Genomic DNA, 27,689 nt, shown 5'->3' with positions numbered 1-27,689 from the left:
ACTTTTGGCTTTATTATCATTCAGCGCAGTTGCCGCCTTTTTAGAAATAAATTCATTATAATGGGTATATTTATTTTAACAAATATTCATTTATCTAATACTATAAAAAAATATACTGGCTACCTTGAATTATTACAGGTCAACTTTCATTCACAGTGGTAGAATGCCTAAATTGAGATATATTCATCAAACAAACAATCAATGAAACACTCATCCGTACTTTCTCATTCGAGTACATTTATACGTAATAAAAAATTATACATAAAAAAAAGAAAGAAAAAAAAAAGTTGAAATAGCAAAAGCGATAAAAATAATGATTCTTATAATTTTGTGTGGCCATCTATATATAATAGACCAGACGACTATGATTATCTAACAAAATTAATTTGTATCTATTATATTCAATTTTAATAAGTAAGAAATCATCTTATTTTAATTTAGTTCTTAATTCACATTATTTGAATTTGGCTCAATATATATGATTTTATTTGATTTGATTTAATTATTAGTTAAAAATATATCAATTGCCTATTTTATTCATAGATTTATTATTTTAATGACAAATAAATTAATAAAATTAATTAATTAGTACACACAATAAATTTTGTTTAATAAATTAACAGAAATAAATTAAAAAATACCAATAGAACATTAAAAGAAATAAATTAAGAAATACTACCAAATCAAATTTATATAAATTATAATAAATTATGTGATATTTAAATATCTAATCAAATCAATTAGTTGATACAATTAGTTTATCATAATAATTTATATTTAATGAATCATTAAAAGAAACAAATCAAAAAACACTCTCAGAAGTATACCATGTCAATTCTATTATTAAATGTAGAAACCTGATTTTTATATAATAGAATAGATGTTATTATTTAAATTACTATTCTAGTGTTTGAATTTATGAATAACATATTCTGAAAACTAATCACATTTTAATTTACAATAATAAAACATAATTATAACAACAATCATACTAAATGTATATAAAAAATAATTACCTATATAAAATACATATTGAAAAATAAAATACACGTTAAAAATAAGTTAAACAATGCATGTATCTATACATAAATACATAATAATTAATAGATGATTTTATAGCTTTTTTTTTATGTACACATAATATTTTTATTATAAAAATTATGGTTTAATTACTCTATCAGCTACAAGGGAGGCGCGTAATGGCGGCGGTTTTTTTCTTGATTAGCGGCGGTTTTAAACCGCCTCAAAATCAATGACCGGCGGTTTATCATACCGCCAAGGATATTGGTGCCGGCAATAAGTTTGGTGGCAATTTTTAATAACCGTCGGTATAACGGCCACTAAATCAAAATTTCGTGGCGGTCGTGCAACAAACCGCCGGCATATGCAAGTGACACGATTTTCTTCATGTTTACCGGCGGTTCTAAAACCGCTACTATTTTCTATGTTGTTTTCGAGTGGATGCGTGTTTTGGGCGATTTCAAAACCGCCCGAAACAGAAATAAGGTTTCCGCCTTTCCGGCACAGTTACCGGCGGCTATGAACCGCCGCAATACCAATCAGATAAATTCACACTCTTCGGCGGTTTAAAACCGCCACTAAATAAAGAAAAATAAGAAAAGAAAATTTGGATTTTTTTAAATAAATCGTAAAGTTTTTTTAAAATATTATAGACCTATTTTTTGTGTTTTTTATTTTTTATTATTTTAAGAGTTAAAAAAAACAATTATCTGCAGAACAAAATAATATATTCATGAAAGTACGAAGAAAACAAATCTCTACAAAGAGTTGTATAGTCTAATTCAAAAAAAGTTTGCTTCAACCCAAAATAATTCCAATCCTACTACATTATTCTCCACTCTATCATTCCACGGAACTCATCCCTGCAGCGATCTCTGGTGGGAGCTCCTCACCCTGGCGTTGGTACACATAAATCAGAGCATCCTCCATCGCCTTCCTCTTCAACTTCTCGCGTTCCAGCTCTGCTTGCAGTTCTAGCAGCTTCCTCTGGGTCTCCTCTACTTGGACTCCGTTGACCGGCGCACGTGAATTCGAACCAAAGAGTTGACTAGGAGTCGGTCCAGCACCCATACCACGTACTCTGCCAGGTTTCTCTTTTCCAAAAACCTGAGCAATGGAATCATTTTGAGACAACAATCTAGAAGACTCATCCTGTTGCTCAATCTCCTCAATTCTCTCCTACAGACACAAATTAGCAAATACAATCATTAAAATATCACACAACTATAAATGAAAAAATTAGTAGTACTTACACCAATTACTCTTGCTTCATCATTGATGTAGGAGCCATCGTTTTTTTGTGCACTTTTATCCATAACTCTCCTCTACCGATGCTTCTCCCTTGTTCTTCCGACTGTATCAACAAAGTTTATACCATCACCATATTATTCCACACAATCAAGTGAACTTAAGTCATAGAAATAGTTTTAAGGTGAGTGAATAAAAAAGTAAAGCATCTTCTTCCATCCGCCGTGCAAAGCTTTTCGACCCACCAATGTGGGTATATAGTTGCTTTGATCGATTAGCCGCATTTTTCTTGCACTTCTCCTGTTGGTTCATCAGAGACAAAGGGCAATTAGAATCTAATTTAAAAAAGACTCAATGCTAAATAATTTGTAATGTTGTGTACCAATGAGTTACTATATTACCTTTGTCTCCTCTTCGGCGCGATAGTTAAGGAACCATCTCCAATGCTCTCGATCGATTCTAGGCGGACGTTGCTCAATGTTTTCTTCAGTCATAAGTGTTGGCTCATAAAAAGTATCGTACAACCTCAGCATTCTTTCCTTCCAAGACTTCCCCATACTTTTCAAAATATTTTTCTTGATAGTTCCTTCAATATCTTCATCAAAGTGGAAAATTTGCTACACAGATAATAATTATTGGTAAAAAATTATAAGAATAAGCATATTTAACTCAAAGGGGATATCAACATTTACCTTGATGCATTCGTTGTAAACCTTGTCTTTAGTGGTAATCTTACGCCAACTTCTTTCACAGGTAGGAAATTTTCCATAGTCAGTTCCCAACAGACCAAGCACGCCACTCAACAGTCCAGCTTCGTCTCCAATTGCTTGCTTTGCCCTGTTGAACCTCAGCACGATCTTCCTACCGTTAGGCCGTTCCATAGCCTCTCTCACGCTTAGTCTTGCTGGCTTGATTGTGCCGTCAGAATCTACATGTCAAGTATAATACGTCATATGTGTATCCATTGTGGACAGCATGCAAAAAAATTAATATATAGCATAGAGTCTAAATTTGATAGACAAAGGAAAATTATTAAATACATTACCGATTATCTTAACTGCCCAAAACTCTATAGTCTTGCGTCTTTTGCGACGCTGAGCACTAGAATCAACAGCGGGGTCATCAGCTTGTTGATCAAGTGAATCTACGTTATTTGCATTGGCTGCCAAGTTTACGTGGCCTGGCTCCGAATTCTGAATGTTAGTTGTGCTCGTTTGTGGAGCATGCCTTGGTACACTGCGTAGAGGAAGGAACGGGCGTGCAGTTGCAGGGACACTATCACCGTGGGAGCATTTCAGAGTCGTGGGTAGCTGAAGCCGGAGATGGAGCCGTGTGAGGTTGCTGACATCCTGGTCCTAATTTTGCTTTTTTAGTGTAACGACCTTTCCTAGCCATCTTAAAAGATAAATGGCACCTGTTTTCCAGCTAAAACAAATCATAATGAAAAAGGGTCAAATCATGATGTATACTTTGGTAATTCATAATTAAAGAATTAGCCGCTGAAAAATGACGATTTTTCAAGAATTCAATTATCATACAATAATAAAATTAAAAGAGTACGTAAAGAGTACATAAAAAATATACAAAAATTAAAAATATTATCCTGTATCATTTATTGAAAAATTATAAGAATAAAATTAAAACACATAAACTAAAATTATAACTATTCTATTGAAGGAGTTATAAATCGTAAAAATTAAGTAAAAGGAAAAACATATATATATATATATATATAGTGGTTCGAGGACTCTGAAAAAGTAGGATGCATGTTTGTAGAAGTTAATATAATAATGATACCATTATAATAATCTATTCAAATTACATGATGGATAGTATTAATAATTAATAAGAAGACTGATGAGAAAGCCAACTAACACAGCCCTTTTTTGGGCAGCGTGAAAGCCTACATTAATAAGGAATTGGGAGATAATCGCATTTTAACATCTAGAGTTGAAAGATCTATTGGTGCTTACCAAGACAGTGACGCGAGTGAAGGGTCCTCGTCAGCAACGGCAAGAACATGCGCTGGCAGGGTAGATGAGGGCCTCTCTATACAAGGGGTTGCTTCAATGGGTGTACGGCTGTGAGTTAGGGCTAGGGTGGTGGATGATGTATAAGGATTCGGGAGAAAGGATTTGGGCGCACGGGGACGTAATTCAAAATATGAATTCCACTATATATAGGGTTGTTGTTATTAAGTTTGTTAGCGTGTTAGTGTAAATAATAATAATAATAATAATAATAATAATAATAATAATAATAATTAATACTTAGCTTTCTTATTGTAATTAACTTTCTCTTTTTTTCTGTTGAAATAATTAATTTTAAATATTTTTAAATTTAATTTTGATATCTTTTAGAATAATTTTCAGGTATTTTATTTGTTTTTAATTTTTATATCAAATTAAATGTAACAAAAAAGATCAAAATTAAATGTAACAAAAAAATTCTCATACATGAATATTAATAAAAAAAACACAAAAAACACGCTTTGTACACCAATTCCTCAAACGGAAATTTCAACCAAAACACACAAAGTATTTATGCAACACTGATATACATGCCATGAATGAGTAACTATAAATTTTCATAGAGCGATGATGAGTACTCCTACTGCTATTGTTGTTTTCTGGTCTTGGTGCTATATATGCCATGACATGTATAGTATATATGTCTCCGTTCATTCAATTGTTTGGATGTTGAGTTTCGGGTGGTTCCTTCACATGAATTTTGTGTCCTTGCTTATTCTGAGCTTTTGCATTTGTCTTTTTTACCTATTCTCCTCTAACTTAAGTAGTGCTATTCTGCATTTCTTTCAAGTTATTTCATATACTTGCTATTGTTTGTAGTCATTGTTCTACTTGGTTGCTATCGTGGATTTCAATTATGTGTTAGAATTGAAATATTGATCCGTTGAGCAAATTTTTCTTTACTCTATATTTATATTGTATCCCCTTTGATTTAAAATTTATTTAGAGGCTTTCAGTTTTCATTAGAGTTCTTCTGAGAATGGAAAATGTTTATCTAATGTTGTTTTGTACTGCAAAATAGAGCTTATCTTCTGACCCCAAGATATATTGGTTATTCCATTCAAAATTTCTTAATCTGTGCTATGATGAGTTAACTCGGATTCCCCTTCAGGACATCATGGATGATGCAGACCCGAGTTTCTTATGCACATCAGTAAATTAAAAAAAAAATTCTTGATTTGTTGTATTATTTAAATTTTTTCAGTTTTGAAATGAGTTATCAGACAACTTGGTTTGTGAAATCTGCACTTTGATGCTGACATTACTGTTTACTTTTAATCATCTGCTACTTTTTGAGTAAGACTGTTTATATTGGCATATGCAACTCATAAGTAGTTTGCAGAAATCATAGCTGCAGCAGAACTTGCTAATGCTCACAAGTTCATTAGTAGTTTGCAGCAGGTAATTAAATTGCCAAGTTTCGATCCTGATTGATATTATTAGCAGATAAGATAACTCATATTTATATAGGTAGACTTCAAATATAGCATACATGGTTTACATAAAAAGACTCGAGTGGGATCCCACTTCACATCCCAACTGGATTCAACACTCTCAATCACTTCATAGAAATTGAAATTTATGTTCTCTTGATAAATATTTGCAGTGATAATTATAGCCAAACAAGCTTGAATGGGTCTTAAAAATATTCAACCCTATCAATCACTTAATGTATATGTAGCCGTAGATCAGAATGGGTTGGACATCAATATAGTAAAACAAGCTTGAAATTTATTTTGCAATGATGTGCTTCCTTGGGTCTTCTCTTTTCTTGGTTCAAAATTAATAAGAGGCTAAAATTGGGCAACCTATGTCTATTTAATGATATTGTTGCTGCATAACTCATTTTCATAACTGATTTCTTGGGGAGGTTTCTACTGATGTGGGTTCAACATTTGGTGAATAGCCACTATTTGATATACAGAACAAGGTGTACACATTTGACACCATCAATTTAATTATTCAATAGACCTATCATAACTCTAGAATTAATTAAAATAATAGTAATAATAAAGAAAGTGTTTGACCAAATTAGAGTAATAATAATAGTGTTTCATCGAATTGCAGAAATTAAAAAGATGGGAGACCATTGGCATTAAATGTAGCATCCCCTTAATCCCTTCTAAGATACTAAACAGTTTTAAAGTCAAGAAAAATTCAACTAACACGTGTCGGCTATCCTATACAACCTAGACCGAAAATCTGCAAATAATCTACTGTACTATTCGCAAGGATTTAGGTATCGTTTCGCCCACATAGCTAGGTGCCACGCATTCTTCTTATCAGGAGACATTCCACTATAAGGATACTCATTTTCTTCCGGCATTTTATTGAGGTCATATGACAGCATCGAGGCATTTTGTCCAGCAGAATCAGCCTCTTCAGGTCCATCGGAGGAGACAACGTTCTCTTTCTCTACTGAATCCATAACCACCTCTCCTATTTCTTCGGATGTCTCTTGAATCTGGGATCGAGATATACCTGAGAGGTACATCATATCCAAAAATAAGAGCAGAATATCAAGAATTAGTGTATGAACATAATCACAGTACATCAACAACCAAAAAGTTGTCATTCTTACGTTCCCATAGTCGTTCAAGTCCATGTTCTATGAGTTTGAATTCCTCCCGTGCTGCAATATCAAGTTCAACAACCAGAGTATTTTCAATGCGTGCCTGCACAACACACCACAAAAGAAATACATTTTTAATTAAGATAGCAAATAGATTATTAGGCAAGATAACTATGGCATCAATGAAAGAGAACACCAGTAACACCAGCAAAAGGATTTACCTTTTGGAATGCTCTTTCTGCTCATGTCAAAAAAAAACTATGCCTCATGCACACAGTTTAGTTTACTACATAAAATTGAACTGATAATCCACTAACTCAATTTCTGTTAATGTTATATATATATATATGTGTGTGTGTGTGTGTGTGTTAATCCCATGCATTAGAACCCATCTATATGAGAGGATAAATTTGTTGATTTTTTAAGAGAAAATACCATTAATATAGGATAAGGCTAATAAGCCTAAGTACTCACAGAACTCATATTCATTCCAAGGTTGAGAATTTTCCCTTATATATTTATCAAAGTTATCATCATGACTTTATCTTCATGTAGTTTCAGAATCTAATTTAATTTATAACACCCGCATAGATTATTGCAAGTTGTTGGGTTCAGTTTTACAATTTCTTAATAAGAAAGACTTAAAAGGATGTAACATCACAAATATCGAATATCAAACGTGGTATTTAAGATACACAAATATAGGTACCAAATGAAACATAGACTCATCTCATATAAAGAGAATCTATCCCCTAAGCAGCCACTTTAAAGGAACACAGACCATCCATTTTTGAGTTCCACAAAAGGCTGTATAATATATGCATGAGTTCCACGAAAGGGTCTTTATTATATGCTATTAAGTTTCTTTTAGCAAACACATACATATCTAGATCAGAGTTTATCTTGCTCTACAAAATACAATTAAATTCCCCACCCTCATTGCTGACTCGGCTTAATGTCTCTAATTTATTAATTTTACTAAACAAATAATAGAATTTAGTTAATAATAATAGAGAACTGTTATATACATTACATAAATAGCAAGGTAAAACGTGAATATATACCTTCACCTCGTCAAGTATTTTCTGTGAACACCATGTTTCCGTACTTGTTATAAACTCAAACCCAAATTTAGCCCGGTACTTTCGGTCCCAATGAAGCAATTCCTAAAATTTTAACATAACCACATGAATTTGGGTTTCTTTCCATGAATAAGAAAAGGATTTACAAAATTAAATTGGGCAGCAGCAAACAAACCCTCATCATTGATGCCGGCGCATAACGAATGGCTCGATAGAGGTGACTGTGTCCAGAGAAGGCATCCAACCATGATTGAATACGGGACTCATTGAACCACAACTGCCTTGCAAAGGACGTTGCGTGGTCCAACGAAGAGAATGGAGACGCATCAATCATCTTCTCTGCGAACCAACGGCTTCTGGTAATGAGAAAGAAGTCTCTGCTGTCCAATTTCCCTGATAGTCCACGAAAATAGGAAGAATGTACAATGACAATATAAAGATGTGATTGTAAGAAGTCTTAAAGGAGAGGTAACAACATTGTGAAGGCCCAGTTAAATAAAAGAGCTCTATAGTAGAGGATAAGTTTCAAAAAATCTAAAATAACTCAATCAAATCAACATATTGTCTAATGATATGACTAAAATACAATCCACTATTTATCGTAGGTGAATCATGACAGTAGTATATATTTAGAATTGCCAAGAATATGAGCTACATGCTGAATGGAGAAAAGTATTTTAGGAATCGGCGGCCTCATCAAAATCTTCAACCCCGTCATTAGTGGACTCCTCTAAATCGCCGTCTCTTGTCAACCGCAGGCCTTCGACATCAAATTCAGGCAAGCTAGTCGTACAGGACTCTGGATGAAGGTCGACCTCACAATAATCATAATCTTCGCCCATGTCAAACAAATCTCTTGGCTTCACATGGACTACTACACTCCATCCGTTCTCTACCTCATCCTCCACGTAGAACACAAGACGCGCCTCAGATGCCAAGATATACGGCTCATCATCTTCTCGATCACCGGTGTGAATCGGAGTGGCAAAATTGACACAGGTGTGACCCAAAACGTCTTGCCGGATGCTTCTGCCCGACGTGGTGTCTGCCCAAAGACACTTGAACAAGACTACAGTAAATTGACCACTGTAATTTAGCTCGATGATGTCTTCTAATCTCCCGTAATACGAGACACCGCCAATAGCAACATTGGCATCCCGTTTACTTGCATAACTTCTAGTATCCGAAGTGACATAAACCCCACTATTCTGTGTTTTCATCCCTTCCTCCCTCGAAATGGTCCTAAATTTAAATCCATTGACGTTGTAAGCCTGATAGCGTCTGGCCTGAGCAAGGGGACCACAGGCGAGCCACTGCAACTCGTTCGAATGATTGGTGCTTCCAAATGGGACCTGGCATTGAACCATTAGAGGAAAGAAGGCATCAAATGGCAGTAGGATCCTGAGATATTAAAGATTACCTTATGCCTGAACCAGTTGGAAAATTCTCTGTGCACAACACTATATATGTGAGACTGGGACCTTGTTTTATTTCGCAGTTTTCTCTTTGTGATGGCTCTGTATTCACTGTGCATAGAAAAAGTTTGTTCAACTTCAGTACTATCAACACCAAATTGGCTCACTGGATAATTTTAGAACTCAGGCTCTGTACTTACTCCAAGAATTTCTCTACAGTGGTGCAATTGACTAGTACATGACGATGTGCTTGAAGCTTTTCGGTTGCTGTTAGAGTAAAAAATGTAGCTGCCCCAATCGCCTTTCCAACCTCTAGGAACATGTTGGCAATCTCGCTCGGCGGAGCATCGCTCGGCCGGTCGTCAATGCGCATCGGTCGGTTGATCCTAGTTTCGACGTTATCTAGGTATCTCGAACAGAATGTGAGAATCTCCTCTGATAAGTAGCCCTCTGCAATCGATCCTTCCGGTTGTGCCCTGTTACACACGTACTGCTTGAGATGACATAGGTACCTTTGAGAACATAACATATAAATTACTAGATGACAGCTATCCTAATAAAATAGGTCGAGAAAGCTTAAGTAGATCTTTACCTCTCAATTGGGTACATCCACCGGTAATGCACCGGGCCACCGAGACGTACTTCCTCGACCAAATTTACCGTTAGATGAACCATAATTGTGAAGAAGGAAGGTGGAAATATCATCTCCATGTTGCACAGAGTATGGACCACACGATCCTGAAGGAGAGGAAGTTGTCTAGGATCTATGGATTTACTGCATATTAGTCAGAAGAAGGTTGATAACTCAGCCAAGACGGCGGACACTGGGGTGGGCAACATGTGTTTTAACGCAATTGGTAGCAGATGTTCCATTAGAATATGGCAGTCATGACTCTTCAAGCCGAATAACTTGCACTGTTTTAAATCAACACAGCGAGAGATGTTGCTAGAGTACCTGTCTGAAAAGACCACATTCTTGATTGTCTTAAGAAATACATCCTTATCTAGATTCCACATGGTAAAGACTGCAACGGGATACTTTCCACCTTCAAGTGGCCACATATCCTGCCTGATGCCCATCAACTAGAGATCTTTTCGAGCTTTTAGGTGGTCTTTGGATTTACCGCTCTCGTTCAACATGGTGAAAACAATGTTGTCGCATACATTATTCTCTATGTGCATCACGTCAAGGTTGTGACATAATTCGTTGTTCTCCCAGTATGGCAGATCAAAGAATACACTCCTCTTTTTCCAGGGAGACTCGTCTTGCACCACGGTCTGCTGTCCGCGCCTTCTTTTACCGTCCACCGCTTGCACCTTGCCTTGTGAGACGGGCACACCCTCCAATTATCTCAGGACATCCCTGCCAGTCAATTTGGTAGGTGGGGATCTATCCTCTACCTTGCCATCAAATCTATTCCGGTCCTGTCTATATCTGTGATCGCGATTCAAGAAGCGACGATGACCCATATAACACCATTTCTGACTGAAGGTGAGTCGCCTAGTCTCGGCATCCAAATTGCACGTGGGGAAAGCTCTCCCACGATAAGTATTCCAGCCAGATAAATTGCCCAAGCCAGGAAAATTGCTGATAGTCCACATCAATGCAGCTCGCATCTTGAATGTTTTCTTCTCACTGGCATCGTACGTATCAACACTGGCCCACAACTGCTTCAGCTCATCGATCAGGGGCTGTAGGTAGACATCTATGTCATTGCCAGGCATTTTAGGACCGGGAATAATCATAGAGAGAATAACGTTGGTTTGTTTCATGCAAATCCATGGGGGTAGGTTGTACGGGATAAGAATCATTGGCCATATTGAGTACTTTGAACTGAGGTTTCCATAAGGATTAAAGCCATCACTGGCCAGGGCTAAGCGAACATTGCGCGGATCACCAGAAAAGTCAGTATATCTCCTGTCAAATGCTTTCCAACCCTCGCCGTCCCTGGGATGCCTCAAGGTACCGTCAGATATGGTTCCTCTCTTGTGCCACAACATGTCCACGGATGTCTTGCTGGACATGAATAATCGCTGCAACCGTGGAATCAGAGGAAAGTAACGGAGAATCTTCGCCGGCAGAGGTTTCCCATTCTTCTTGACAACGGCGTTGATCCTTACTAAGGAATTCTTTCGGGTCTTTTGCTTCCACCTGGATGCTCCACACCGTTTGCATCTAGACAGGTCTTAATCGGGGCCCTGATACAGCATGCAGTCATTTGGACATGCAGTCATTTGGACACACATTTGATCTCCTGAGTTTACAGTGGGTTCTAGTTCTTCCCTGCCGCTGGATCTCTCGTCTACGATCCTCTCACCGTGATGTAACCAAAAGGTATAGTTAGGGGGAAAAGGTTTCATCAGAAGATGATCGTAGGCGTCCTCTCTAGTTTGGAAAAATCGGAACCCACACAAAGGGCATGGACAATGTATCATCCCATCGGATGATGCATTGGTAAATGCGAAGTCAAGGAACCTATTCAGACCATCCCTATATTCTACACTACATCGTGGCTTTGTAATCCAGCTCTTATCAATGTCTAAATAAATGAAATAGCACAAACAAATAAATAAATAATAGAAAATTACATAGAACTAAAAAAAAAGAAAAAAGGGGTGTGTGTCAAGAAAATCAGTAACAGTTTATCACAGTTATGATATGAGAGAGTACCATACGTAATAAACTCGACAATATATTGCAAGTAAAACCATGTAGAAAGATATTGGGGAGGAGGCTTACTCATTGCAAAATTCTATGCTTTCTTAAAAGAATACTTGTGGAAAGAATTGCTGGTTCTAAGTCCAAAAGATGAAAAGACAAAGAAAAGCTTCCTTAAAAATTGAAAAACAAAACAGGAAAAACTGTTAAAATGTAAAAAAAAAGTCAAGAAATATAACTAAACAATCATAATGTACAAAGAATAGAATCTTCAAAATATCTTAAAAAATGAAAAACATAATAGGAATGAAAGTTAGATTTAAAAGACAATTAAAAAATATATAAATACACAATTATAATAGTTTCCTAATTTTACCACTAATTAAGTGCTTTATTTTTCAGGGTACCATCAATTTTCTGTCTCTTAAATGTTTGGTAATGATCCAAATATTTTAGGTGAGGCTGTATATAGCCGGACACCACTCAATAATAGTGAAGACTGACAACGATGGATTAGAGTCCAACTAACAAAATCTAGATTCGGCAACAACATTGTACAAAACAAGACATGGAAATTTAATTAATTAGGGTCATTCCCACTTAATTACTTAGGTGGTTTAAAATAAATTTAAACACACAAAACTTGTTTCTCTAAAATAATTTTTGAAGTTCAAGTTTTGTGTAGTTGATTAAAGTGCAATAAGATTCGTATAAATCTTAAGTTCATATAAGATACTAGCATCTAAAGAATAAACTATTATTTATTTATTATGTTTATCTAAATTGAGAAACTAAAAGTTTAGTTTTTATTATTTAAAATTTAATTAAACTAATCCAATTTAATTGATGTTTTATGAAAGAAATAAGATGGTTATAACAAAGTCTTTAATTTTTCTTCCATAATTCCAATCCAGAACTTCAAAAATCAAGAGATCAAAGTAACTACCAGATGGATGATGAAATTGTGCTCCTTAAACTGCTCTACATCAAAATGACCTAAGTCAACCAAGATTAATTAAACTTTACTATTATTTAATTAATTTAATGCCAAGTAAATAAAAAGAAAAAAGAAAGAATCTACTCGCCTCGAGACCCTATTCAGTGAACATTGAGGTCTCTAACAATGTAAAATCTTACAATTCCTAATACAGAATCAGAAACTTTCTTTCCATATGATGAAGCAAGAGTTAAACTGAAAATAAATACTATTTTTGTGAACAAATGATAAAAGATTCAGTCCTTTATATTGGAAGTACTTAACAAGAATCACATGGCATATACACATCTTCACAAGTTAATTAGTGTTTTTATGGGAAGTTGTAGCACAGAAATAAAATGTGTACAATAGGCCATGTGCTCCAGTCCTAACCACACAATTTCTGACACCCAAAATTCTCCATATATCTCTTTGCTTTTCTACTACTCATCCGTGCATTCATCAATCTCATTTGGTTCTACCGGGAAATAGAATCTCTCACCTGAGTATGGTTCAACAACCCTGACTCTTCTAAATCATGATGTTAAATACAATTATGTATGGAATGAATTGGCTTAATCTAGATCCCAAAAAATATTCTATCAACAGTGAATAATTGTTATTGACAGTAGCTTTGTGAGAGAGATCAATTTTGATGTAAAAGAACTGTAAAATATTTTACCTCCCCATACATTATTTTTACTGAAATGGTAATGTTTTAATTTTAAAGTATCATATCAAATTGGCGAAAGACAGGTTGTATAGAAGAAAACCGAATCAGGAAGATTTAGAGTTTGAAAGGGAATTTTATTAGAAAGGAAGTAGTAAAAAAAATAAAGCAGAACAAAAAGCTCACTTAGCCAAACATCTCAACATTATAGTCACAACCGAAGAAGCTCCATGCTCATAGACATGATTTATGCTTTTTCTCTAATAATGTCAACAACATTAATTCCAAAGCCAAAATCTTTGACACCAAACATTCCCTCAATTCTCCTAAATCCTCTTACATAGTCTCAAAACGGAGAAATTCCAATAGCAGAGGCATTGAGATATCAAATTGAAGTCCAAAAGAGACTGGAAGAACAGATAGATGTATTTATGATTTATAAGATTCAGATAATAGTACACTTGGTATTTTTAAGCATTTATTTTTGGTATTTTTATCACATATTAAAAAAAATAGTATAATTTGGCATAGTTTAACTGAAAAAAATGAAAAAATACAAATAAAACATGCTTTGTAACCAATAAGTACAGAAGAAATTGCAGATTAGAATACAGGCTTAAGGGAAGTATTTGCAAGCTGTGTTAGAGAAAGCCTAGAGGACACTTTTCGTGGAAGGTTCAGGCAATAATCTAGAAGCATCAAGAGCTCAATTTACCGAATTCAACTCTGCCTTGTCCAATTTCATGGAAAACATGAACAATAAAGATAGCAAACAAAGCATATTGTAAGACCTAGAATTTTGAAAAGTCTTATTATAATCAAGTCTCAAATCATATAGTTATTTATAGCCTTAATTTCGGAAATCATTTTATTAAAGATAATTAAGGCAAGTTGCAATTTATTGAATTTGAGACAAGTTAGGATTTATTATCCAATTTGATAATTATTGGATTATTTTCTATAATTGTATTATAAAGTTGGTAGTTGTGAAACAATAAAGATTTTTATATGATTCGGATTAAATAATTAATATTTTAAATATTAATACTGTTACTTTGGAAAATAAAGGGTTTAATTATATTATTTCTAATTATTTTGATTTGGGCATTTTATGGAAAATAATTTGTAAGATTGATGAGCAAATAACATTTTTCTATATACAATTAGTGTTGGATTTAAATTGGGTTTCAATTACTACATTATTCCCAATTTCATCTGAAATTACTAAAATGCCCCTAACCCTAATTTTTAAAAATAAAACCCTAACCTTGGAAACCCTAACCCGACCCGGTTTCCCCCAACTGCTGCAGCCCCTCTCTTTTAACAGCAGCAGCAACACTTCCCTTTTCCTCAAACCAATACACTCAGCAATAACAGCAAATCTTCCCCCTTCCCCCAACAGATCGCAACATACACGGCTTCCCATTTCCATGAAAGGAAGGAACTGAGGCAGAGAAGGAGAGGGAGATTGAGTTGCAGCTGAGGAGAGGCGGAAGGAAGCTCACCGTGTTGCCGTCGCCTCGCCGCCGCGCCAACGCGTCCTACCGTCGCTGCCGTTGCTAGCCGAAGGGAGAAGAAGGATCTGTTCGCGCCGTCACCACGTGGTTGCTGAGCCGTGTCGTCGCTGCCATTGCCAACTGGTCCTTGGAGCCTGAGCCGCGCCTTTGTCACCGAACCAGAGGAGCTCATCCTTGCTGAGTCGCCACCATCTTGCCTCTGCCGGCGAGCACGAAGAGAGAGGGAGATGGGAGTTTGCACAGCAGAGAGAGGCAGAGCGCGACAGGGGAGACCATCACCGCCTGGGTCGTCGTCTAAGACCGTCATCGCCAGTCGCGTCGTCGCCGTTTTTGCCCAGCACCGCCGCAGATGATGGGTCGCCGGGAACCGCCACTGAAGCCGTGTGGTCGTCATCCTTGCCAACAGCGAGAGAGGAGCAAGATGAATCCTTCTGTCTCTGTTGTTCTGGTCCGTTGAGAAAGGGAAGATGCTGCCTTTGTACTTCACGCATCGCCAACGAGCACGGAGAAGAGGAGCTGTGTCCACGTCAGTGCCGTTTGAGGGGCTGTGCTTGGCCGCCGTTGTACCGCCCTGCTTCACCATGGTTGAGCTCTGTCACTCCCTGCTCTTTGGGCTTATGATGTTGTGAGAATCACTACAGAAAGAGGAGCAGGCTGAGTCACCATGATTTGGGATGCCGGGAGTGATTATGTGACTTTCGGGATCACCGCCGGAGCTCCGGGCTGAGCTTCTACCACTTGAGACCCTGCTGCCACCGTGTTCCACCGCCGGTAAGATTTTTGAGCTTGGTTTCTATTCTGTTGGAATTCCGGAAAGGTTGTTAACGCCGCGTGGTTGTTACAGTTACCGTCACCGGTGTTTTTGCTCGCGATTGTCACTTGGGGTTACTGACGGAGCCACTGCCGGGTTGATAGGGAGCTGCGGCTGCTTCGTTTTGTTATTTCAGTGAGTATTTCGATTTTCGAAAGCCCTGCGTTAGTGCTCTGTTCCGTGTAATAAAGTATTTGCGATGTTAATGGTTTTAGGAGTTAGAATCCGATTTGCTTATGCCGCTTGTAGCTGTTTCTGCTTTCGAGAGAGCAAGCCGAGCCGGGTTCTGATTGCCGGTGATTTCGGGCAGAGCGAAAAGAGTTCAGTTGACACGTTTGGGTTAAGTTTTGCTTGCCGAGGTAGGGGCGCTTTCCAAAAACTATGTTTTTATATATTGGAATTATTACATATGGATACTGTTGTGAGATATTGTGTATTTGGTGATTGTATCTGCCTTATGTGTTATTTGATTGACTCGAGTGATTATGGATGTTGGTTTGGTTGAATTGTTGTGCGGCTTTGTGAAATGTAATGTTTTGAAGTGATTCTTTAAAGATTTGAAATCTGAGTTTAATCCGTTGAGGACTGATTTGATTTGAGTCAATTATTTGATGATGTGAAAAGTCGAATGCACTTTTGAATTCAGCCTGGTTTACTTTAATTGACTTGATCTTGGACAAATGATTTGTTACTGAACCGTTTCTTTAAAGCTTTGGAAATGAGTTAAATCGGTTGATATTGAGTTGATTTTGAAATGGTTTTCTTGAGATATGCCACTGAGGCGACTGTTGTATTTAGCTTGCCTTGAATTGATTTCTGGTTTTGAACTGTTGAAAAGGAATGAGAAACGGTTTAGTTGGGACCCGAACCGGGTGGCAAAAGTCCAAGTTTTAGGGGAGGTGCTGCCGAATTTTCTACAAAATCCTAGTCTTGTTTGAAAAGTTATTTAAAAAGGATTGGATTTGAGAAGTTGTATTATTTGATTTATTAAGAGAATAATTATATTTTCAAGCTAATTTATTTAGTGAACTTTATGCCTTGAGTTTGACTTATTTAGAAATGAACTATTTTTACCGTTTGAATCACTGAAGGGAAGAATGATGCTCTAATATTGATTTCAATATAAAAAGGAGCTTTTTAGTGATTTCAAAGGAATCTAGACTTTTGATTGAGTAATTAAGTTTGAGACATTTTGGAAGAGTTAGAAAAATGGATTCCAAAAAGAAATATGAAAGTGGTTTGATTCAAATGAACCGGTTCCTTTTCAAATGAGTTGATTTTTGGACTGGGGTGGAACTTGTGATTTTGTATGGTTGGTTTCATAATAAATTCAGTTTTATTTACTTGAACCGAGAATCCATGATTTTAAGAGTTCCAATGAATTTTGAGGAATTGATATAGGTTGACCTTCCCTAAAGACTTAGGACTCTGCCGAGAAACTTTTGTTATAAAATCCCATTGTTGTATGGGTGATTTTGAATACTTTGAAATAAATCCTTAACTTGCCATGGTTTTGGAAGTTTTGGAAAGAGAATGCCGAGAGTGGATTTGTTTTAAAAAGGGAACTCACTTTGAGTAAATTTGGCTTATGAGCCTGAGATGATTTGAGAAACGAGATTTCTAAAGCCAAGGCTGAAAAGAGTCGAAACTTGATTTCAAAGTGAAATAATTTGGGAAAAAGTGATTTATGGCTTAAATGCCGATTTTATGAATTGATGATGTTGAATGTGGAAGTGCTATTTTGTTGTGAGCCGGAATGGCTGTGTATGATTATACATATTGGTTGGTTCTGGATTGAACCGTGAGCCGGAATGGCTGTGTATGATAGAAATATTGGCTGGTTCTGGAATGAATTGTGAGCCGGATGGCTGAGATGGATGTTGATCCATGGATGAGATTGAGTGCATGTTTATGCTGAATCATTGATAAATGTGAATGTTGCACTTCCACTATCGGAGATGAGAGTTTCCCTGGGAGGAAGCAGTGGCTAGCCACCACGTGCTCCAGGTTGAGACTCAAAGCTCTTTTGACCCTATGTCGTAAGTGTGGCCGGGCACTGTGAAAGTCCCGGATGAGCTCGCCCCCGTAAATATTCACCAGTGAAGGTGATGGATATGGATCATGATTATGATCAAGTTTATGATAGTATAACTCGAGTTGGGGATGCGCGACAGAGGGACAGTCCAATGGTTAGCTACTAGGACTTGTCGGGTTGGCTCTATAACCGACAGATGATATCATCAGCCACTAGGGACAGGCATGCATCATATGCATTTATGTGACATTGGTTGGGTGTGCGTATTATACTTGGTCTGCCTATGTGATTAATTGCTAACTGTTCTACTTGTAATAACTGTTTGTTTGTGCTTGAACTTCCTATCTGTATTTGCACCTGGGACTCTGTTGGATTGTGGTGATTGGTTGTTGGTTGGATTGTTTGGGCCTAGGGCTGTGGTTGAATTGAGATGGATCGATGGTTGATTTCGGTTTTGTGTTTCTGGTTTGGAATAAAATATGAAAGGATATTTTGGTTCCGCATAGATAAACCGTTTTGAAAGGCTTTTGAGTTTTTGAGAATTGAACGGTTCTTCTTTCAGAAAAGATTTTTTAGACTTTACTTTTATTGTAAACCGTTGTTTTTGAAAAGAAGGCATAAGACGGTTATTAATCACTAGTACGGTTTATCTTCACGTATCCTATTACATTAATTCCCAAAAACCCTCTACTGAGAACCCTTTCGAGGATGATGTTCTCACCCCCCTACATTTTTCCCCTTTCAAGATATGGACGCAGAAGTTACGAAGAGCTTATTTAATTGTTGTTGTGATGCTCTGTATTGTTTTAGTTATGGTTTATTGTACCCTCGCCTTTATCTTGATATAATCTGTAAGAGGGATAGGAATTGTATTGGTTAATGCTTGTAATATGATATATATATATATATATATATATATATATATATATATATATATATATATATATATATATATGGATGTATCCTTTATGAGTTTTTGTAAGTTGTATGGTATCTATGGATGTATGTTATCAAACGAAAGTATTTTTGGGAGCGGTATTGCGGTTTAAAGTTTTAAACAGGCTCATATTTTAGTATTAAATAATATAAAAGTCGTCGTAATGTCCGAGCTATCAGAGTCGCACAGCCGGAAGCGTGAGCTTTGGTAGTTAGGGTGTTACACATATCAGACGTGAATGATTTTTATAGTAAAGTCCATGGTTCAGGTTTCCATAATTACCATGAAATAATAAGAAGAGAAGAAAATATTGATCAAACGCCTAAGATTGAGGAGGGTTCAATTTAGTTTGACTTAAACAGCAAAAGTAGCTATGATCTTGTAGCTACAAGTGGTGGTGGATCTGAAATTGAATCCAATAGGCTATGATCATTCTGAACTATGATATGTTTTTTTTTTCTTTTATTTTGTTTAACTAAGGTTACATATTAGGAATAAAGTTTATCTGATTCACTGCACAATATCTTTAATGATCTTAACGTCATGATGAAATCTTCATGAAATTCTATATTTATATTTACGATTCTACATGAGAGATAGATGAGATTAATTAAAACCAATCAAGTCTCATCACTTAAGAGAAACAAAATAACAGAGCAATTCATTCTTGCTGATCAACCACAGATGTACATATACTCTAATTCGTATTGTCTCTTAAAAGATAAAACAACAATCTGCTAATTAATCTAACTCAATTAGCTATCTAGCCAATCAACACTCATGTTTTCAAGTAGTAAAAGTTATGACAGAAGCAGAACAATGTTTAGCCAGCTGAGCTTGCTCATATGATAGCAAGTCACGTGAATCAAATCCCTAACCCTAAACAGCAGCAATTAACCCCAATCATAGAAGATATAGACAAATTATTGTTCAAAATTCCGAAGCAAGAGTGAAAACACGAAGGAAAGCTCAAAGTGTCAGAACTAACCGTGACAGGGAGAGGCCATGGCGGGTCGGAATGGCGAACGGTGGAGGATCTGTGGACGAGGCAAAGGCTCAACGGCGGCCAGAGGACGATGAATCGGCAACAGTGGCGCAGCGGAGCAACGACGGCAGTGTTCGCGCGCTTTAAAGGACTCTTCGCGGGGTTCTGGAAAATTTGGGGATCTATCAATTAGAATTTATAGGATAAATCCAAAAGGGGTCAAACAGAAATTTAGTTAATAGAACCTTACCTAGCGGCGTTTCACTAAGCAATCGCCGCTTTTGTGGCGGCATTCGAAGAGATCCTTCGTAGCTTCCGCACCCTTGCTTTGTGGTGGCAAGGTGAAACGCCACCAATTCTCTGCCGCTATGCTCCGTTTTAGGCCTGGCAGTGTTTTGTGATGCGATCGCCGCTGATGTTGTGGCATGGCGAGGGAACCCTGCTTGCATAGCATGCATAGCGGCGGCGAGTTGTGATGCCCCTAATTCTTCGCCGCTATGCTCCGCGCTTGTTGTAGCGCGGTCCCTATAGTTTTATCGAATTTTCAATTAGGTCCCTATATTTTTTTACTTTTCAATTAGGTCCTTATACCATATCAAATTTTGTAATTAAGTCCATACCGTGACAAAAACGTTGAAACTAACGGAATATTCTGTTAAACTATATAGAATATTCAGTCAAGTGTTTGGCATATTCATTTTGCTTAATGGAATATTCTGTTAACTCCAGCATTTTTTATCACGGTAGGGACTTAATTATAAAATCTGATATGGTACAGGGACTCAATCAAAAAGAAGAAAATATAGGAACCTTATTAAAAATTCAATGAAACTATAGGAACTGACAGAATAATATATTGTCATGTTATACAAATTTTGTTCTCATTGTCAAAATTTTCTGAATCTATCACTAAAGATAACTATTAAAGACATAAAATAACATACATAAAAATAAAAAATAAGATCAAGTGAAAAGATAAAGCTAACACTACATACATAAGAAAAATAAAAAATATATAATACAATAAAATTATAAAATGACAATTTCATTTTTTAAATATTTATGTGACAATATTAGAATCTATCTAATATCTCAAGAACTCACTATGATATTACTTGAATTTTCTTTCTTTACATTATAAATAAATAGATAATAAATAAATAAATAAATTTTTATAAAAAAATTATTTTTCAAACATGACATGCATGCAATATTAAAATTTAGATCATTAACATGAATTAATATTTTTATACTATAATTTCTTTAATAAAATTAGATAATTTAATATATAAAATTATGAAATTAATATTAGATTAATTGTATAAATATTATTCTTTGTGGTAATATAAATATAATTTTATATATAGATAAATATTTTTTTCGTTCGCATTTTCGTGGCTCATTAAATACCAAAAGAAAATTTACTAGCCCAATCTTTTTGTTAGCTCTCTCAAACCGCCAACTAGCTGCTATCAAAGAATGGCTTCCCACGATGAGAGAAACAAATGTTTCTGCCCATAAGGTAATTAGCAATGACATCTTTTTGGTTTAAGGTATTACAGGTCAAATGATCTCTCTATATTCCTCTTTTATTAAGTGTACTGCGTGATCCTGCCAGTTAATCATAGCCATTAGAATTTTTTAATATAAATCTTTACATCTCTGAACAATGGAATAGTCATATACTAATAAAGTAGTTTGGTACATGTAAAAACTTTTCCAATTTATTAACTTTTCTTTCTCTAATCGGTTTTTTGCCTATTTTTATATTTTTATTTTTGTTATTACCTATTTCTAGATTAATAGTGTACCTAAAATTGGGTTCTTTTATTTAAATAAAAATTCATTAATTTATATCTTTTTATATATCATAGCCAATTTTATAGACAACAATTTTGCATATACATATTGTTGAATTAAGAAAGAAAAATCTATTGAAGAGTAAAAACTGTTAGAACAAGTAAGAGCGAATAATAAAAAAAAAGTTTGTATGTTTTTGAGTGAGTTTAAAATGATACAATGTACAAGGGTATATATATAAGTATTAGAAGAATCAAGATAATAAAAGCGTAATATCCTACAATAAATATATAGATATGCTAAATAATTATAATTGTTGTTAACCGATCTTAATTGATCCTATTTATATTCTAACATCTCCTTCAAACTCAAGTGGGAGCTAAGAATACCATATTGAGTTTGAATATTAGAGTCTGAAAACGAGTAGGATGATGAGCCTTCGTGAAGATATCAGTAGTCTGATCCAGAGTTTCAATCGCTATGAGACAAACAACATCAATGATGAGGCATTGCCGGACAAAGTGACAATCAATTTCAATGTGTTTGGTGCGCACTTGAGTTTGAAACTTATTTAAAAGAACGAAATAAAAAAAATGCATAAACTGATAGAACGGGTGCAGACAGAATTGCCTGAAGAAAGCGCAGATTGAACTGCCAGAAGGAAGCACAGACGGAATTGCCAGAAGGAAGCACAGACGGAACTGCCGGAAGGAAGCGCAGACGGAACTGCCACAAGGAAAGCACAGACGAATCGGAATTGCCGAAAGGTAATGCAGACGGAACTACCGCAAGAGTGGCCAACTGCCGAAAAAATGCTGAAAAGATGGTGAACTGCCGAAAAACAGTTGAAAAGTGACAAGTGCGAAAAGATGGCAAACTATCGGAAGGTGATGAAAACATATGGTTTCTCCATGAGAATAAGCAGTGGATGAGTTGATTGGAGAGGTAAGAAAAGTATCAAAGCAATTACAAAAGAAAAGGAAAAAATGGCACCACAACTAGAAAATGGATTAATACAGACAGATTTAGTCTTTATTACAGACGGATTTTTGGTTACCGACGGATTTTGTCCTTCTGTAAAAGCCTCGTCGAAAATTATTTACCGACGGATTTTTACCAGTTACCGACGAATTTTTTTTCTATAAATTCTCCATCCATTTCCCGAAGACGATTTTCCCTCTGTAAAGTGCACTAAAGAAAAATATGAAAAATACGATGATTTTACCAGAAGAAAAATAACCTATCCTCCTCAAGGAGGATATCATAACTCTGATACCATGTAGAAAAAGTAAGAAAAAGTAGTAGAAAAAAGATTTGTGTATTCTTGAGTGAGTTCAAAAATGATACAATGTAAAAAGGTATATATAGGTCCTAAAAAAATCAAGATAATAAAAACATAATATCCTACCATAAATATATAGATATGCTAAATAATAATAATTAATATTAATCGATCATAATTGATCCTAATTGTACTCTAACAAAAATGATGACACCCCTATAAATTTTTAATAGCAAAAACAAAAGTAGTAAAAAAATAATTTAAAAAATTTAACATAAATATATTTAAATATTTATAATTTAAAGTATATTAATTTAAACGTATTTTCTTTTCATTTCAATGTTTATAATTTGTAAATATGTTTATTATTAATACTATCGTTTGTCAAGTGCCACTACAAGATTAATATTTAATTTTGGGAGTATTTTAGTGGGGGGTCTCTAAAAACCTCTACAATATATTTTATTTATGGCAATTTAAAAAACATCCACTAATAATTAATTCAAAATTAAAATATAAAATTCTCCCCCAAAATATAATTTCCCCTAATCGCAGAGACGAGAGGCAGGTTAACGGAGAAGAGAACGGCGCCTCAAACCCTAAATTTTCTATCGCCATTTTTGCCGCCGTTCTCGCTGCCGTTTTCGCCGCCGGCGCCATTACCACTGCCATGTTCGTTGCAGTAGAGAGCTTCTGGATCAAGCCACCTATCTTATCAACGCGTTTTCAGATCTGTCTCTCTATACTGTCGTTGCTGTCATTGTTGTCACCGCAGTTTCCGCCACTGTTGCCGCCACAATTTCCGCCGTTGTCTCTCTATACTCCCAAGCTTCTTCTTCAACGCCGCTTTCTCTCACTCCGATTTCTCCTTTAATTTGGACTGCCGCTGGTACTTCTTTTTCTTCTTCTTCCCTGTTAATTTACTGATATTTCTTCTTTGTTAATGATAAATTTCTTCTCTGTCTTGCCTCCTCAGTTCTGTTGCAATAATAGTTCAGATATATAGGACTTAAGTTCTTCACTGTTTCCATATGCAGTTTTTTGCACTTCATTAAGGATCTAACCTATTATATTATCGATGCAAGATTCTTAGAGATATTATGTTACATGAGTTTTCTTTTATCATTATTTGTTTTTCATTTCTGACAGATGAAGACATTAGAAAGGAATTTCTTAGTTCATGGAAAACCATGTCAATGGCAGATGATGATGCAATGGATTTTGGCTTTGACTCTATTCCTAAAGGGAAGAAAAAGACATTTGACTTTGAGAAACTGTGAGTCTTCTTGAATTTTAGAGTTTGATTTTGGCAAAGTGAAATATGAAGTCAAAGGATGCTGTTATTGGTTTCATTCTGAAACATTCTTCATTTTAAATGTTCCAATTGACTGATAAGATGTTTGTATTTAATATTTATACTAGAGAAGGGTTATATGATACATTAAATTTTTTATTTCACTAAAGGCAGGATATACATATATGCAAATGTGAATTAGTAGCACCTATTTATTTATAAGAAACACTCTCTTGCTGTAGGGACATGAATTTTAATTTGGACGGTGAGTTCGAAAACATATCATCATTTAAGATGGACATGTCTGACCTTGATTTTGCATGCACACCCAAAAAGTCTTCCCAGTCTAAGGACAAAAAAGGAGAATCTTCTGGTGGTGGAAAAACAGGAAAAGAAAATGCATTTAATTTCAGCTTTGATTTTAATGAGTAAGTGCCAAAGTATTCAAGACAATAATCATCTAATGTGGAACAATGTTATTGTTGGCTTCAGCTATGGTAGTGTGAGTGTTTTGAAGGTTCAAATGTATTATCATATTTACACGTCTTCTATTGGCATAGGTTGGATAACTTCAATCTTGATCCAAGCTTAATAAAAAGAGATACTTCTTCCAACAAGAACCTTTGGGAAAAAGTAGTTACAGCAGAAGAAAGTGACAATGCAGGTGCTAAAATGCCTAAAGCTAGCAATGTTGAAAATGCTCATGCATCTACTGATAGCATGGCTATAAAACCAATGATGAGGTAATATATATGGATTCTGATGGAGTTGACTTGCATTTAGAGCCTTCATCTCTGATGCACACCACTGGGTTAGATAATACTGTTGGAGAAAATCTAGGTAGAAGTACCCAGGGTGTAACAAATGACCCTCAACATGAAAAGAGTGATAAAAGCCTTGAAGATACTGCTATAAGGTGAATGATTATTTTATTATTATTTTCTTTTGTTTTTTTTCTCTATTTTTTATTTATTTTGTTATTGCTAAAAAGTACACCCACGAGAACCATATAAAACTTTATCTATTTATTTATTATTTTATTGCTGGTATAATGATGAGGTTTGTTTTGTAGAATGACTCTGTTGTTAGGACCCCCAGTCTCAGGGAAGACCACATTGCTATTAGCTTTGATTGACATTTTGCTAGAAAATTTGGCAAAGATTTAAAAGTAAGCAAATCAATCAACTTTTGCTATAATAAGTTCATACATTGTAGGCCATAGTTCCTTTTAAAGTTTAGTAATTAAATTATTACACATGGATATTCTTGTTCATATGTGTTTAATAAAAAAAGGATAATAATTGGGTTAGTTATGATGATGAAAAAATCAGAAATCAGGGAAAGTAACAAACAATGGGCATGGGGTAGAAGAGTTTGTGGCACAGAGAAGTTTAGCTTATATTCGGCAACATGGTTAATTAAATGAATTAGTTTAGTACTTGAGTTTGTGGCCAAAGGTAACATTTTAAGCTTTTTATTTATTATGTGCTTGACATTTTACCAAAGGATGATGATGTTATTAATTAAAAGTATTTATTTATTAGAGCAGATTTCATATGGAAAGGCAACCACTAATAATAATAGCAGAGGCAGAGGTAGAGGCAGAGCTTGTGACACAGACCTCTGTATACCACTGGTCAATTAAAGGTGAGATAACAATGATATGTTTAACCTTAATACTTTGGCCCTTCTATACTTCCCATGTATGCATATTCTCACTCATTGTGCTTGTTTGAAAGTTATTGACTAGCATGTTTAACCTTAATATTGTGCTGCATCCTTTGCTCAATTTAAGGTGAGATTTGATATGATTATGCGCTCCTGCACTTAGTGTTCTCTTGCTGCTCATATAACATTTAATTTGGTCTAGTTCTGGTCTCTGGTCAGTTGATTTAGAGTTTTCTCTAAGTCAGAATTATCATATGTTCTTGTTCTATATTCAAATGAAAAATGGTGCTTATCTACTTCACTATTGGCTGATATATGACTTTGTGTTCAACATATACTTTCATGACTGCATCAAAGGTAAAGAAGGAAAATCACAGAACAGCTTTGGTACGACATGCATAATCTTTTGTCGCGTCTACCCCCTTGGATTGCCAATTTCGTGGGCACCAGCAGCAACTTGGATCCCTTGCCCCATTTCGTGTTCGCCGGGGGAGAAGTGGTTCAGCTATGTCAGGACCATTTCGTAGGCGCCATGCTTGAATTGAAGGCATAACCCATTTTGCGTGTGCTGCAGTTGAAATGGGTATGCGCATTTTGATAACGGTTTTTATCCCTGCGTATTTAGAGAATTAATCTATTTTCTTTATTTATTTAAATAAAAAAGCCGTTTTGTTTCTATGTCTTAGTGTCTCAACTTAAAGGTGGTATACAAATTTTGTGTATTTATCTCCATCTATGTCTTTCCGTGTCCATTAAATTTTTGTTCTCACCAAATCCAATGAAGGACGTATGTTACCATGTCCATGTCTTAGAGGGACATGGATAGTAACCAAACGCTACCTATATTATATACAGTGGTGGTAAAGCTTCAGTCATGGATCCAATGACTATGATGCATGAATACTGATACAGATATGATACAATATAGAATATACGAATTTTAAATTCTTATAAGATACAAGGACACAATATATATATATATATATATATATATATATATATATATATATATATATATATATATAAAATGATAAATTGTAATGATATTTTGATATTTTATTGATATTAAAATATAAATTAATTTTTTAATTATAATGCATTTTTTTAATTATATAAAATATTTAAAATGTTTTAATAAATAATAATAATATATACTATTTTTAAACTTATTTCAAGAATACATGTTAAGAATAAGTTTAAACACGCTAACACGTGATGGTATTTAAGTGTCCAAGTGTGTCTTGAGTAAATTTTTTTATTTTTTATTAAGACACGGTTTGACACAGAAAACATACGTGTCAGATAAGTGTTGTGTTCAAAATGTATCTAACATGCAGACACGATAAGTCAGCAAAATATCTGCCTTTCACTACAACAAAACAACATTTTTGTGACATTTTATTTTTAATACTCACTAAATATTTTTGCGACGGTTAAAAAAAGCATCATGGATTTGAGCATCGCCAATTAACATAGTGACAGTTTTGGACCACCGTTGGTAAGAAGTGTTACTAAACTATTTGTGACGGTTTTTGAAGTATAAAATTGTCACTAATTTGTAACACTTATCAATGAGTTTTTTATATTGTATTTCGCGACGTTTTGAAACTGTTGTTAAGTTACAAAATCTTGTGACAATTTTTGTTATATTTTTTTATTATTTTAAACTGTCATAAATATTTTACCCA

General features: G+C 35.2%; 2 protein-coding genes, 1 long non-coding RNA gene and 1 other non-coding gene across 7 annotated transcripts; 2 read left to right on the top strand and 2 right to left on the bottom strand.

Annotated features, from left to right (window-relative positions):
* Positions 1–1,848: 1,848 nt before the first annotated feature.
* LOC140178819 (uncharacterized) lies at positions 1,849–4,404 on the bottom strand. Its single transcript, XM_072216080.1, has 6 exons — positions 4,242–4,404; positions 3,314–3,693; positions 2,961–3,196; positions 2,670–2,885; positions 2,274–2,568; positions 1,849–2,199 (listed from the first exon to the last, which is right to left on the bottom strand). Exons 3-5 carry the CDS (start codon positions 3,147–3,149, stop codon positions 2,434–2,436), a joined length of 540 nt encoding a protein of 179 aa, XP_072072181.1. The 5' UTR covers positions 3,150–3,196; positions 3,314–3,693; positions 4,242–4,404; the 3' UTR covers positions 1,849–2,199; positions 2,274–2,433.
* Positions 4,405–5,375: 971 nt separating this feature from the next.
* On the top strand, positions 5,376–5,446 carry LOC112746370 (small nucleolar RNA snoR60). The gene has a single exon (XR_003174259.1). It is a non-coding gene; the product is annotated as a small nucleolar RNA snoR60 (small nucleolar RNA).
* Positions 5,447–6,260: 814 nt separating this feature from the next.
* On the bottom strand, positions 6,261–7,194 carry LOC112742258 (uncharacterized). The gene is made up of 3 exons (XR_011871751.1): positions 7,092–7,194; positions 6,880–6,973; positions 6,261–6,779 (listed from the first exon to the last, which is right to left on the bottom strand). It is a non-coding gene; the product is annotated as an uncharacterized lncRNA (long non-coding RNA).
* Positions 7,195–14,990: 7,796 nt separating this feature from the next.
* LOC140178260 (uncharacterized protein At4g18490-like) lies at positions 14,991–26,679 on the top strand. 4 transcript variants are annotated; one of them, XM_072213789.1, is made up of 9 exons: positions 14,991–15,960; positions 16,034–16,135; positions 16,216–16,359; positions 24,189–24,315; positions 24,576–24,761; positions 24,894–25,249; positions 25,406–25,501; positions 25,883–25,980; positions 26,359–26,679. In XM_072213789.1, exons 4-6 carry the CDS (start codon positions 24,230–24,232, stop codon positions 25,078–25,080), a joined length of 459 nt encoding a protein of 152 aa, XP_072069890.1. In that variant the 5' UTR covers positions 14,991–15,960; positions 16,034–16,135; positions 16,216–16,359; positions 24,189–24,229; the 3' UTR covers positions 25,081–25,249; positions 25,406–25,501; positions 25,883–25,980; positions 26,359–26,679. The 4 variants fall into 4 exon arrangements, with proteins under 4 accessions (XP_072069890.1, XP_072069889.1, XP_072069891.1 ...); XM_072213788.1 differs by having other exon boundaries at positions 25,878–25,980; XM_072213790.1 differs by lacking the exon at positions 25,406–25,501.
* Positions 26,680–27,689: the final 1,010 nt, after the last annotated feature.

This window comes from Arachis hypogaea, chromosome 14 (genome assembly GCF_003086295.3).
Source record: "Arachis hypogaea cultivar Tifrunner chromosome 14, arahy.Tifrunner.gnm2.J5K5, whole genome shotgun sequence".
In the NCBI taxonomy this organism is placed as follows: domain Eukaryota; kingdom Viridiplantae; phylum Streptophyta; class Magnoliopsida; order Fabales; family Fabaceae; genus Arachis; species Arachis hypogaea.
This window is presented reverse-complemented; position numbering and strand designations above follow the sequence as displayed.

What these genes read in the sequence shown, in the direction of transcription:
- LOC140178819 (XM_072216080.1), bottom strand. Translation starts at nt 3,149, where the DNA reads ATGGAACGGCCTAACGGTAGGAAGATCGTGCTGAGGTTCAACAGGGCA. An exon ending in TTTACAACGAATGCATCAAG is followed by an intron (nt 2,886 to 2,960) that starts GTAAATGTTGAT and finishes TTATCTGTGTAG; the next exon opens with CAAATTTTCCACTTTGATGA. An exon ending in GCGCCGAAGAGGAGACAAAG is followed by an intron (nt 2,569 to 2,669) that starts GTAATATAGTAA and finishes ATGAACCAACAG; the next exon opens with GAGAAGTGCAAGAAAAATGC.
- LOC140178260 (XM_072213790.1), top strand. Translation starts at nt 24,230, where the DNA reads ATGTCAATGGCAGATGATGATGCAATGGATTTTGGCTTTGACTCTATT. An exon ending in ACATTTGACTTTGAGAAACT is followed by an intron (nt 24,316 to 24,575) that starts GTGAGTCTTCTT and finishes CTCTTGCTGTAG; the next exon opens with GGACATGAATTTTAATTTGG. An exon ending in TTCAGCTTTGATTTTAATGA is followed by an intron (nt 24,762 to 24,893) that starts GTAAGTGCCAAA and finishes CTATTGGCATAG; the next exon opens with GTTGGATAACTTCAATCTTG.